The sequence below is a fragment of the Panulirus ornatus genome, chromosome 67, assembly GCF_036320965.1.
Source record: "Panulirus ornatus isolate Po-2019 chromosome 67, ASM3632096v1, whole genome shotgun sequence".
Classification (NCBI taxonomy): domain Eukaryota; kingdom Metazoa; phylum Arthropoda; class Malacostraca; order Decapoda; family Palinuridae; genus Panulirus; species Panulirus ornatus.
In genome coordinates, this window is record NC_092290.1 from 20,151,897 (window position 1) to 20,166,724 (window position 14,828).

The 14,828-nt window shown below is 40.2% G+C and overlaps 1 protein-coding gene across 2 annotated transcripts in view; it reads right to left on the minus strand.

Moving 5' to 3' along the window:
• CenB1A (Centaurin beta 1A) overlaps positions 1 to 14,828 on the minus strand; it is a 243,769-nt gene that overhangs the window by 177,580 nt on the left and 51,361 nt on the right. For both annotated transcript variants that reach the window (XM_071658690.1, XM_071658691.1), the window contains exons 4-5: positions 12,139 to 12,197; positions 6,442 to 6,615 (exon numbers count right to left, since the gene is read on the minus strand). In XM_071658690.1, coding sequence (XP_071514791.1) covers positions 6,442 to 6,615; positions 12,139 to 12,197 — 233 coding nt within the window. The remainder of the gene's footprint in view (positions 1 to 6,441; positions 6,616 to 12,138; positions 12,198 to 14,828) is intronic.

Genomic DNA, 14,828 nt, shown 5'->3' on the forward strand with positions numbered 1-14,828 from the left:
ATTTGAGCACTCACTCTTATCCCCTTTGCCTTTGTACAATGGCACTATGCATGCATTCCGCCAATCCTCAGGCACCTCACCATGAGTCATACATACATTAAATAACCTTACCAACCAGTCAACAATACAGTCAACCCCTTTTTTAATAAATTCCACTGCAATACCATCCAAACCTGCTGCCTTGCCGGCTTTCATCTTCCGCAAAGCTTTCACTACTCTTCTCTGTTTACCAAATCATTTTCCTAACCCTCTCACTTTGCACACCACCTCCACCAAAACACCCTATATCTGCCACTCTATCATCAAACACATTCAACAAACCTTCAAAATACTCACTCCATCTCATTCTCACATCACCAATACTTGTTATCACCTCCCCATTTGCGCCCTTCACTGAAGTTCCCATTTGCTCCCTTGTCTTACGCACTTTATTTACCTCCTTCCAGAACATCTTTTTATTCTCCCTAAAATCTAATGATACTCTCTCACCCCAACTCTCATTTGCCCTTTTTTTTTTTTCACCTCTTGCACCTTTCTCTTGACCTCCTGTCTCTTTCTTTTATACATCTCCCACTCAATTGCATTTTTTCCCTGCAAAAATCGTCCAAATGCCTCTCTCTTCTCTTTCACTAATACTCTTACTTCTTCATCCCAAACACTCACTACCTTTCTAATCAACCCACCTCCCACTCTTCTCATGCCACAAGCATCTTTTGCGCAATCCATCACTGATTCCTAAATACATCCCATTCCTCCCCCACTCCCCTTACTTCCATTGTTCTCACCTTTTTCCATTCTGTACTCAGTCTCTCCTGGTACTTCCTCACACAGGTATATATATATAATATATATATATATATTATATATATATATATATATTATCCCTGGGGATAGGGGATTAAAAATACTTCCCACGTATTCCCTGTGTGTCGTAGAAGGCGACTAAAAGGGGAGGGGGGGCTGGAAATCCTCCCCTTTTTTATTTTTTTTTTTAATTTTCCAAAAGAAGGAACAGAGGGGGCCAGGTGAGGATATTCCAAAAAAGGCCCAGTCCTCTGTTCTTAGCGCTACCTCGCTAATGCAGGAAATGGCAAATAGTTTAAAAGAAAGAAAGAAATATATATATATATAATATATATATATATGGATCTGTATGTAGCATTTATGGATCTGGAGAAGGCATATGATAGAGTTGATAGAAATGCTCTGTGGAAGGTATTAAGAATATATGGTGTGGGAGGCAAGTTGTTAGAAGCAGTGAAAAGTTTTTATCAAGGATGTAAGGCATGTGTACGTGTAGGAAGAGAGGAAAGTGATTGGTTCTCAGTGAATGTAGGTTTGCGGCAGGGGTGTGTGATGTCTCCATGGTTGTTTAATTTGTTTATGGATGGGGTTGTTAGGGAGGTGAATGCAAGAGTTTTGGAAAGAGGGGCAAGTATGAAGTCTGTTGTGGATGAGAGAGCTTGGGAAGTGAGTCAGTTGTTGTTCGCTGATGATACAGCACTGGTGGCTGTTTAATGTGAGAAACTGCAGAAGCTGGTGACTGAGTTTGGTAAAGTGTGTGAAAGAAGAAAGTTGAGAGTAAATGTGAATAAGAGTAAAGTTATTAGGTACAGTGGGATTGAGGAACAAGTCATTTGGGAGGTAAGTTTGAATGGAGAAAAACTGGAGGAAGTGAAGTGTTTTAGATATCTGGGAGTGGATTTGGCAATGGATGGAACCATGGAAGCGGAAGTGAATCATAGGGTGGGGGAGGGGGCGAAAGTTATGAGAGCGTTGAAAAATGTGTGGAAGCCGAGAACGTTATCTTGGAAAGCGAAAATGGGTATGTTTGAAGGAATAGTGGCTCCAACAATGTTATGTAGTTGTGAGGCGTGGGCTGTAGATATGAGTTGTGCGGAGGAGGGTGGATGTGCTGGAAATGAGATGCTGGAGGACTAAATGTGGTGTGAGGTGGTTTGATTGAGTAAGTAATGAAAGGGTAAGAGAGATGTATGGTAATAAAAAGAGTGTGGTTGAGAGAGCACAAGAGGGTGTTTTAAAATGGTTTGGTCACATGGGGAGAATGAGTGAGGAAAGATTGGTGAAGAGGATGTATGTGTCAGAGGTGGAGGGAACAAGAAGTGGGAGACCAAATTGGAGGTGGAAAGATGGAGTGAAAAAGATTATGAGTGATTGAGACCTGAACATGTAGGAGGGTGAAAGGCGTGCAAGGAATAGAGTGAATTGGAACGATGTGGTATACCGGGGTCAACGTGCTGTCAATGGATTGAACCAGGGCATGTGAAGCATCTGGGGTAAACCATGAAAAGTTTTGTGGGGCCTGGATGTGGAAAGGGAGCTGTGGTTTCGGTACATTATACATGACAGCTTGAGACTGTGTGTGAACAAATGCGGCCTTTGTTGTCTTTTCCTAGTGCTACCTCGCACACATGAGGGGGGAGGGGGTTTTCATTTCATGTGTGGCGGGGTGGCGATGGGAATGAATAATGGCAGACAGTATGAATCATGTACATGTGTATATATGTATATGTGTGTGTGTGTGTGTGTGTGTGTGTGTATATATATATGTATACATTGAGATGTATAGGTATGTATATGTGCGTGTGTGGACGTGTATGTATATACATGTGTATGTGGGCGGGTTGGGCCATTCTTTCGTCTGTTTCCTTGCGCTACCTCGCTAACACAGGAGCCAGCAATAAATTATAATAAAAAATAAATAATAATAATAATATATGGAATTTTTGTTTAAACTTAGGTCCCATCTCTAAGAAATCTCCTTTTTTGTTTTTTTATACATATTCACCATTTCCCATGTTAACAAGGTTGTGTTAAGAACAGAGGGCTGAGTCTTAAGAGGGAATATCCTTACCTGGCCCCCTTCTCTGTTCCTTTTTTTTTGCAAAATCAAAAAATGTTAGGGGAGGATTTCCAGCTCCCTGCTCTCTCTCCTTTTAGTCACCTTCTACAACATACAGGGAATACATGGGAATCATTCTTTCTCCCCTATCCCCAGGGATATCTCATTATGTATATGAAAATATTCTAAACCCCCCCCCCCCCAAAAAAAAAAAAAAACTTCTGGTCCCAGGCATTTTGGATAAGGGATACTCAAACTGTAATAAAAAGAAAGATGGTTATGAAGCATTAACAGATTTGATAAATGGATACAAGAAAGTATATAGGAAAGCTCCTTGGAATGTTCTGATTCTATAAGATGCTCATGTGAGACTTCTGAAAGCTGTTCAGAGATTTAATAATAAAAATATTGCAAATAAGCAAATGGATTTGTATGTAGCATTTATGGATCTGGAGAAGGCATATGATAGAGTTGATAGAGATGCTCTATGGAAGGTATTAAGAATATATGGTGTGGGAGGCAAGTTGTTAGAAGCAGTGAAAAGTTTTTATCGAGGATGTAAGGCATGTGTACGTGTAGGAAGAGAGGAAAGTGATTGGTTCTCAGTGAATGTAGGTTTGCGGCAGGGGTGTGTGATGTCTCCATGGTTGTTTAATTTGTTTATGGATGGGGTTGTTAGGGAGGTAAATGCAAGAGTCCTGGAAAGAGGGGCAAGTATGAAGTCTGTTGGGGATGAGAGAGCTTGGGAAGTGAGTCAGTTGTTGTTCGCTGATGATACAGCGCTGGTGGCTGATTCATGTGAGAAACTGCAGAAGCTGGTGACTGAGTTTGGTAAAGTGTGTGGAAGAAGAAAGTTAAGAGTAAATGTGAATAAGAGCAAGGTTATTAGGTACAGTAGGGTTGAGGGTCAAGTCAATTGGGAGGTGAGTTTGAATGGAGAAAAACTGGAGGAAGTGAAGTGTTTTAGATATCTGGGAGTGGATCTGTCAGCGGATGGAACCATGGAAGCGGAAGTGGATCATAGGGTGGGGGAGGGGGCGAAAATTTTGGGAGCCTTGAAAAATGTGTGGGAGTCGAGAACATTATCTCGGAAAGCAAAAATGGGTATGTTTGAAGGAATAGTGGTTCCAACAATGTTGTATGGTTGCGAGGCGTGGGCTATGGATAGAGTTGTGCGCAGGAGGATGGATGTGCTGGAAATGAGATGTTTGAGGACAATGTGTGGTGTGAGGTGGTTTGATCGAGTAAGTAACATAAGGGTAAGAGAGATGTGTGGAAATAAAAAGAGCGTGGTTGAGAGAGCAGAAGAGGGTGTTTTGAAATGGTTTGGGCACATGGAGAGAATGAGTGAGGAAAGATTGACCAAGAGGATATATGTGTCAGAGGTGGAGGGAACGAGGAGAAGAGGGAGACCAAATTGGAGGTGGAAAGATGGAGTGAAAAAGATTTTGTGTGATCGGGGCCTGAACATGCAGGAGGGTGAAAGGAGGGCAAGGAATAGAGTGAATTGGAGCGATGTGGTATACAGGGGTTGACGTGCTGTCAGTGGATTGAATCAAGGCATGTGAAGCGTCTGGGGTAAACCATGGAAAGCTGTGTAGGTATGTATATTTGCGTGTGTGGACGTGTGTATGTACATGTGTATGGGGGGGGGGGGGGGGGGTTGGGCCATTTCTTTCGTCTGTTTCCTTGCGCTACCTCGCAAACGCGGGAGACAGCGACAAAGTATAAAAAAAAAAAAAAAAAAAAAAAATTGCATGTACAGTTGGGGACAAATATTCCTCAACACTTTCTGGTGGACAGTAGTGATACCTGGCAACCTAGGCTGAGTAAACATATAGAAAATAGTATCTTTCAATGAAAGAAGGAGCACACCATCATTCAAAGTAGCAACTGATGTGATGACTGGCAATCCATTTTCTTAATCAGCTTCCCCTGCAGTTCAGCATCAAATCATTTCTGGCAGTTCAGATGAAACAATCCCTTCAGCCTTCCTTTTGTCTTTGATAGAGTTCACTATCTCATAAAATCTAAGAGGTTTGTTACACATGATCTTTCTCTCTACCTGTGCTGTCCCTTGCTTAGGTAGTTTCTACTTTGTAGAAAATCATCCATTTGTTTTTTTATTAACTTATCCAGAACCTTACAGACCACACTCAACAGTGAGAACAGTCTGTTGTTCAGAGCCTCCTTCCAGTCTCCCTTCTCATACTTGTCATAGTATCAGAAGGGTTATGACATCTGCATAGTCAGCTAGCACTTCAATGGTTGTCAAGCTGCACTCCTCTGACCTTAATCACATATGGAATGCTGGCATTTTGTCCACAAACATATAAGCTCCCCTTGTCACACAGGACACTTGACAACATTTAACTCACACAAATCATTCTTTGTAACACTAGATTTTTCTGCAGTGTGCTATGTGCTAGACCTACCTTTAGGCAAAGTGGCTGGAGCAAAAGACAGAAGCAGTAGAAAGCAGCATTAAACAGGAGCATTGGGCAAATGTAGTACGTAAGAACATTAAGGTGGGAGCATTTGGTAGATTCAGTAGAAGCAGTAGGTTGGAACAATGGGTAGAAGTAGCTGGTAGGAACACTAGGTAGGAGCCTCTGGAAACACTACACTAGAATTGCCCTCTGCCAGTGGCCTGGTGAGGGTGAGCCACTAAAAGGATAAGAGGCAGCACTGATGTTCACCAGTTAAGGAGATTCTCTTGATGTGGGCACTCCATTAAAGGAGTTCCCTAATGGAACGGGCATCAGATATATAGATAGATAGATTGATAGATTCTCAAAGACAGGTATGATGTTTGCCCTTTACACTCACTTGGTACTTTACCTCTTGCCAATAACGTCATGAACAGTAATTTACAAAATTCATCCAGTGTACCTGCATCCAACTTCTGCATATATGGTGAAATCAAATATGGACCATGAGACCTGGGAGGGTCAAGACCTGTTAGCGTTCTGTTAGTCTTTTCTAAAACTTCCTCTCCAAACCACTGCTGAGGTTATAGCATCTTAAATTATATAAACACTTTTGAATCTGTTAATCAGTTCCTCTGCTGTATGCTACTTGCCTAGTACTTGCCCTCCTACACTCTCTGCACGCTATGCTGAGAGGTAAGGAGCAAAAAGTGACGGAGCCCCCTCGGGGCACATTTTGAGCTCTGACTCCCTATGTAAGTGCCCTCTATCCTGAAACGTAAGGAGAGTCCTTCGTTGTCACCCCTTGGGACACTCCTCCTAGCCTAAAAGTGGGCTCCGTCCTCTTAGGAGCCCCTTAGTCTGATTAGATGCTGTCTAACTGACAAAATATTTTTTTTTTTTGTGTGTGTGTGTGTGTGTGTGTGTGTGTGTGTGTGTGTGTGTGCATGCTATCAGAATAAGGGACTCTTTGTCAACAGGTCAAGTAATGTTCTGATAACCTACATGGCAGCAATATATATCAGTTATGTAAACAAAGATGGCATATATGCTGGCCTAAAAATAAAAGCACTGAATATCCCCCAAAGGGCCCTTTATATTTGTTTTGCAATAGATGATGTGCTGGTGTTTAAGATAACATCTACTCACTTCTTTATAAAACTTGCAAGATTCTTTGTCACAGCACGGGCAGCCTGGTCAACTAATATTGCATGATATTTAGCAGCTTCTCCAAGAGCAACCAACATACGATTCAGCGCTGATTGTACACTGGTATCGCTGCCAAAATACCCTGCTAAGTCCCATAGAGTATGAATCAGTTGTCTGAAATGGATAAAAGTAGTAATGTTTAAATCACAAATGATTATAACCTGATAATTTTTCCACCTGCAATGAAGTATAATTTTCTCAATGATGACATTTAAAAATCCAGAACAAGGTAGTGCAAAGCAGAATACCATTAAGCTTTAAAAAATTAAAAATAAGATCACAACCACTTCATCCAGTCATAAACAATCCCACCTATTCAGTTTGCTTTACATTGTACATCCTACTTAATTACCTTCTGTACATGGGGTGAATCATATACTTTAACTCGAATCAAATGTCTTGCATGAAGAGGGTCAGATGCAACTACTCCCACTTTCTTTAATGGGAAGGATCAGGTTTATAACTCAACCCATTTACTTATATGGGAAGAATCAAGTGCATATGTCTAGTTCCATTTTCTTATATGGGGTAGATAGATGCAGACAGCCTCTTAGCTCATTCACATAAAACCTGAACTCATGTTTAACATGTTAAAAGTGATACCTGTACTTTCCATAAAAATAAAAGTATGTTGTTACTTTTCCATAATGCACAATAAGTTGCCATATCAAATAAAACAAAGGCGTCCACTCATGCTTCTACCTTTACACTGTCTTTTTTGTGGAATGTGGTGTCGAGTACCATTTGGGGCCATCACATGCAATGCTGATATCTTATGCCAAAATTTGGTGTGGCTGGTTGAAGATGTGTAGGATGTGTTGTGCGAGCTCCATGTACAGTGTGGTATTGGAGCCCCCAAGCCTCCCTTTTTTTTTAAAGCTCCAGTCACAGACAAAAGTCCATATCAAGGATGGGCCTTAATTGAAATATAGAGAGAACTATGAGAAGGAACAAGAAAATACAAGGGAAAGGTATTTACAAATTTTAGAAGCCTGTCTTTTGAAATGTGCCAGGTCATAGTTATTTGGAAAGACTTGAAAAGGTAGAGAGTTCCAAAGCTTTGGCTTGTAAGGAAAGAAGCAGTTATCAAAACAGCCCACTCTTGAGTTGCTGATGGCTGCACAGTAATCATGTGATGCAGTAGCTTGCTGAGTATTGTGTGGTCTAGCTAATGGTAGTGGCACACAAGCAGCCAGCAAAAACCAAAGTAACACCTATAGAAAGGGGAAAAGTGAACAAACGTAGCAGTGTACGGCAAGAGGGTCATGTTTGAAAGTTAGCCTGCGATTTTTTATAAGTCAGACTGCTTTTGACTTAACTCTGTCAAGTAAGGTTGGAGAGCTAGAACCACCCCAGGTTTAAGAGCAGTACTCCCCACAAGGATGAATCAATCATCTGTATAAACGGAGCAACTATTGTGAAGAAAAGAAGTTTTCGATATCTAAACAGGACACTTTTCTTAGAGGCAGACATAGCTATTCCTATAATGTGGGGTTTCCAAGGAAGATTGAATATTAAAGTAATATCAAGTATGTTCATAAAGTCAAGAGGGAATTACAGAACTGTTAAAGGAGAGACAAAAGTTGTGAGGGGTTTTCATTAGGGAGATGGGTAGAAACAGGGTCTTGGAGGCATTAAACTTAACTGGATTTCATCTGCCCCACTGAGATATCATTTCCCATTTCCAAGTCTGAATTTATTGAAGAAGCTATGTCAAGATGAGATGCAGATCAAGTGAGAGAAGGAGGAGCAGAATTGAAGGATGTGGATGAAAGCATTGTTGAGTCATCAGCATAGGAGTGCATTTGTCTATATGTGGAGGAGAGGATATTGTTGAAAAAAAAAAGAAAAAAAAACACAAAGTGTGGGAGGGAAGCCAAGAGAGGAGATCAGAGATGGGACCTCGATTCTACACCGTCAAAACTTTTGCGTATGTCAAGGGCAGCAACACATAACTTACCAAAATCTTTCCTCTTTCAGAAAGACCTATCAGATGATAAAGGGGAGAGGTTATCGCACTTCCTTTGAATAAAGGTATGCTTTGCCTCATGGATAATGTGCTTGCAGTGATTACGGGCTGTGGTAAAAGATGAATGGGAGGTAGAGGAAGGAGAGATTTTCCAAGCCCCAAATATCTGATCCCTTCACTGAATAGCCTCTAAATAGGAATGGTTGAGCCATGGATTGGATGAAGAGGTTGTTTTGGAGGAAGAGGGGGTAAATGCTTCCATTCCTACAAGAACAGTCTCTGCTATCCCTTTGGCAGAGTCAGAAGCATCACCACATAAGAAATGGTAATTTATCAGAGGAAAGTTAGAAAAGAATTTATTTAAGTTTTCCAGTCAGCTTTGTTGAGGTGTCAGTATTTATGCTTAGAAGGGGCTGCTAGAAGAGGAGGTGCTGTAAGAGTAGATACATTTATGAGAGTGGGATCAGATGAACCAATTGGGGGCGAGATTGTGTGCATACAGCAGGATGGACTAGAGGTGAAGAACAGATCCACACAGTATTAGGAGAGTGGTCACAGCAGTCAGGAATATGGGTGGGGGTGGGGGGATAATTTGCTCTAAATCATTGAGAATGGAGGACATAAGGGCTTCAATCCTTCAATCATCTGTATGGGAGGAATTCAACCACTCCCTATGGTGAACATTGAAATCCCCGAGGTAGAGGATCTCTGCTTGCAGGCGAAATGATGTCACTGAGAAATGTGTTGGTAAACAGACTTTTAGAACCTGTTGTCTAAAGGGGTTAACAACCACATCTCCTAAGTATGGAATATATGTGAAACATTTTAAGAGCAGCTCACCATGCTCTCATCATTTATTTTTGACAATATATAACTCATTCACTACAGCAGGCTTAAACCCACTTGCCCTTTCTTTGTAGCGTATATGCCTCTAGAAATGCTATGACAACATTGTAAAACCAAACTTAGTAGTGTGATGAGCCATCACAGTTGAGAATTTACAGTAGTAAGTGTTGCCATGCATACAACTTATCTGTCATGTTTATGGGACAGCCACAGTGAATGGTTCATTGAAAAGTGTCATACATACAGGCTGTTAATGGGGTGACAAGTGTTTGAGATTGTGGTGGAGTGGGATGAGGTTGTGAGGGTTGGTGGGAGGAAGAGGGAGGAGTACTATATCATCAACTGAACAAATATGATTCAGTAACTGTTTGAGTTTGAGATGAAGATTTGTTCCTTGGCCTTTTGAAAAAGCTATCAGTTTTAGGTGCATGATAATATCTCTTTCTTTTGCTCTAAACTCCCAAGACACATGAAATATTTGTAGACACTATAGAGAACAAGACGGCCCATTTATGGTTGGGACCCATATCAATAATGAGGGCCATAGTTTCGTTTTGTGTTGGTCAGCATTTTCATTTACCCCATGATTATAAAGTTGTATGTGGTAGATTTATCTACCCTTTCCTCTTGGAGATTTTTCTGCTTCCAAGTACATTATTTTTTCAGATCTCTTGTAATCTACAATGTGCTGCATGTTGTTATCTGAGATTATAGTCTGATTCTTAAAGTTGCATGTGTGAAACGTCACAAGTGAGCTGTTGTTGTATGGGGGACTCTTAGTAATGGAGTGATTGGGTCTAAAGCCTTTCTCTGTGGGTGAGAGAGCCATTATTTCATTGTTATGAGTTTTTTAAAGATAGCAGTGATATAGCTTGATAGGAGAAAGTGACATTCTTCAAAGCAAACACCTGATCCACACATCCTGTACCACTTCTGAAACCACACTACTCTTCTCCAATCTGATGCTCTGTACATGCCTTCACCCTCTCAATCAATATCCTCCCATATAATTTACCAGAAATACTCAACAAACTTATACCTCTGTAATTTGAGCACTCACTCTTATCCCCTTTGCCTTTGTACAATGGCACTATGCAAGCATTCCGCCAATCCTCAGGCACCTCACCATGAATCATACATACATTAAATGACCTTACCAACCAGTCAACAATACAGTCACCCCCTTTTTTAATAAATTCCACTACAATACCATCCAAACCTGCTGCCTTGCCGGCTTTCATCTTCTGCAAAGCATTTAAAACTGAACACATAAAGTACTATGATAATGCATAGATACCTGAGTAGCACCCAGACAACAGATTGGGGAATTCTGCACACAAAAGTACCATTTACCAATGAGAACTAGTACCTTCACAATGCCAAATTCAGAAAGTTGCTGAAGTTTGTAATGTCACACTGGATACCTCAAAGAGTACAATTATTCTGATCCTTCCTTACTTCTACTCCTATTGCACAGACGTGATTTTTTTTTTTACAGCATTTCCAATCAATCTCTTAAACTACTCTAACCATCTCAGACAAACTTTTTTCCTCAGTTACAAGCTGTCTCCTAGACTTATCTACTTCTCTCTTATTCCTAACATAAACCTCTCTTTTACACCTTTCTCTCCTCTTTCAATACAGGTGCACCCCAGGGATGCGTTATGTCCCCCACTCTGTTCTGCTCGTATACTGATGACTGCAGAAGTGTTTTAAGCAATGGCACTATTTCAATATATGCTGATGATAAGGTAATCATAAAAAAGGGTAAATTATAATTGTAGTGATTCTATTGCACAGGTTAGTTGCTTTGCTGAGTGGTGTAAAACAAATCATCTGCACCTGAATGTAAAGAAAAAGAGATGATAACAGATTTTAGGACAAAAAACTAAATGTAACAGACTTAATTACAGATGAAGATGAAAATGTAGAAGGAGAGTGTCAGTACAAGTATCAAGGTTTTATTATAGATGACCAGTTAAAGGGTGTTGCAAATACTGATATGATGCATAAGATATGTCATAAAAATTGCAATTCGCACATATCTTAAATAATCTACATATAGACAACACAACAATCAATCTTTTATATTAGTCAACTACAGAATCAATTTTATGTTTTTCAATTACCACCTGGTAAGGCAAGCTAAACAGTAAAGACAAAAGTAAACTTGAGAAAATTGTTAAGAAAGCTAGAAAATTGGGTGCAAGCACTAAAACATTAAAAATGCTGTAACAGGAATGTGTAATGAGTAAGTGGAGAAGATCATGCAAGATGCAACCCATCCTCTACACCTATACTGTGTATTTTTAAGATCAGGAAGAGGATTGTCTATCAGGCACACCGACAGATTCAAGAAATCATTTGTACCAAAAAGCAACCTACTGTTTAACCATCTAAAGATGCTGTAACTCCTCTGTGATAGAGCTCCTGAGTGCAATAGATGATACTTTATGTGATATTTGTATGTCTTTTATGTGATATTTTATATCCTTTATTTTATAATCATTAAACTTTTTAACCTTGAATTAAGCTTCTAGCCATAAAAAAATTTTTGTCATGTATACAATTTGACAATAAAGACATCTTATCTTAATATACCTTCGTAAACATTTTTTATAATCACCAGAAACAATCATCTGCCTTCCTTTTATTCATAAGCATCACCTTTCTAATTTTCTTTTTACTGACTTTATGTTATATATTCTTTGTCCTCCATTACCTGAAAAATTAAAATAATTCTTGGTTCATGTGCAAACATGAATATCTTATCATTCATAAGAAATGCAATATGAAAATGAAAACATGTAGCAAACACTTACTCTTGCTCCTGATTGAACTGTCTTCCAGCAGACACCATTTGGTTACAATGCTTCACCACCTGACAGTAAAAAGAACATATATACACTTATACATTATACTTATAAATGTTGACTATTTGACAATGACAACATACCTAATTTTACATGACATAAGAATAACTGCAATCTATTCCTGTGTGCAAGATATCACAAACTTAAAAATTCAATTCTGCTAGAGAAAATTTCATAAAAGAAGCAATATGAATTATGTAGCTCGTATCCTAAAGTCCATATCAACATAAAATCAATTAACTGATGATGGTTTGAGAAGCATAGGAGCTATCTATCTTTATCTCTGATGCCTGATCCCAACTGGAGCTCCCTCAAGGGAGTGGCCATGGCAATAGAGTCTCCATAAGAGTGATCTCCAGAGCTGCTTCTTGGCCTTATTGCCTCATCCTTAACAGGCCACAAGCAGAGGGCAACTCAAGTGCAGCATTTGCAGAGATCCAATGTCCCTACCAACTACTTATGCCGAAAGTTCCTGCTTAATGTTCCTAACTAATACTTCTAATGTTTCAACCTAATGATCCTGCCTAAATGTTCCTACCTACTACTTCTATCTACTGCTCTTACCACTTTACCGAAAGGTAGAGTTAGCATACAGTGCTCATTACGGGGAAATCTAAAGTTACAAAGAATGAGCTGTGCGAGATAAGTGTTGCCAAGTGTTAAAAATAACAATGAGAGACTGTATGTTTGTGGACAGAATGCCAGTAATCCATGTGTGGGTGAGGCAGAAAGAAAAGAAAGCTAACTGGGCCAGAGGAGTGTAGCTTGACAACCATTGAAAAGCTGGCCTACTAAACATCCATCACTAATCCTCTCAATACCTAGGTAGGTAGTACTGGTAATACATCTCCATAACAGCAACCAAAATAATCAAGATATTCAAATGCTATTGCTGGAAACTTAAGACTACTAAATAAAATACCACTTCATGATAATCTGCCATGCAGACTTTACACTGCATCATTGGCTTGTCTAAACCCATCGACTGCTGATGTGCCATATATGGTATGGGCAATATACAGTTCCATTTATATATCTATGTTTCTGATGCCCATTCCTTTTGGGAACTCCCTTGAGGGGGCAGCCATGACAAATGAGTCTCCATAACTGGTGAAGTCCAATGTCACTTCTAAACCTTTAGTGCATTTGGAGCATTTAAAAATCCTAGGCATGGTAAACAACAAAGAAATAAGTCAGGAAACAACAAATGGCATCTTAGACAAAGATGCCAGTGTTTCCACATCTTTGCCTATATCCTTTCAACTCAGCTTCTTAGTAACACCAAAATACTATGAAGGGGATGTACGATATATTTTTGCTGCCTAGGCACTAAAGAAAATGTGTAAAATATTATCATGCAGGAGTAGTGCTACCCCTTCCCTTGCTCTTGTCCTCTCACCAACCCCTGACTTTACTCTAAAGACATTCCCAAACCACTCTTCCCCTTTACCCTTGAGCTTTGTTTCACTCAGAGCCAAAACATCCAGGTTCCTTTCCTCAAACACACTACCTATTGCTCCTTTTTTCTCATCTTGGTTACATCCACACACATTTAGATACCCCAATCTGAGCCTTCGAGGAGGATGAGCACTCCTTGCGTGACTCCTTCTTCTGTTTCCCCGTTTAGAAAGTTAAAATACAAGGAGGGGAGGGTTTCTAGCCCCCCTCCCATCCCCCTTTAGTCGCCTTCTATGACAAGTGAGGAATGCGTGGGAAGTATTCTTTCTCCCCTATCCCCAGGGTGGGAGTATGTGATAGAGTGTAAGAAAGTAAACTCTAGATTGATATGGGTAAAACTGAAAGTGGATGGAGAGAGATGGGTGATTATTGGTGCATATGCACCTGGGCATGAGAAGAAAGATCATGAGAGGCAAGTGTTTTGGGAGCAGCTGAGTGAGTGTGTTAGTAGTTTTGATGCACGAGACCAGGTTATAGTGATGGGTGATTTGAATGCAAAGGTGAGTAATGTGGCAGTTGAGGGAATAATTGGTGTAAATGGGGTGTTCAGTGTTGTAAATGGAAATGGTGAAGAGCTTGTAGATTTATGTGCTGAAAAAGGACTGGCGATTGGGAATACACATAAGTATACATATGTAAGTAGGAGAGATGGCCAGAGAGCTTTATTGGATAACGTGTTAATTGACAAGCACACGAAAGAGAGATTTTTGGATGTTAATGTGCTGAGAGGTGCAACTGGAGGGATGTTTGATCATTATCTTGTGGAGGTGAAGGTGAAGATTTGTAGAGGTTTTCAGATGAGAGAATGTTGGGGTGAAGAGAGTGGTGAGAGTATGTGAGCTTGGGAAGGAGGCTTGTGAGAGGAAGTACCAGGAGAGACTGAGTACAGAATGGAAAAAAGTGAGAACAAAGGACGTAAGGGGAGTGGGGGAAGAATGGGATTTATTTAGGGAAGCAGTGATGGCTTGCACAAAAGATGCTTGTGGCATGAGAAGCGTGGGAGGTGAGCAGATTAGAAAGGGTAGTGAGTGGTGGGATGAAGAAGTAAGATTATTAGTGAACGGGAAGAGAGAGGCCTTTGGACGATTTTTGCAGGGAAATAATGCAAATGACTGGGAGATGTATAAATGAAAGATACAGGTCAAGAGAAAGGTGCAAGAAGTGAAAAAGAGGGCAAATAA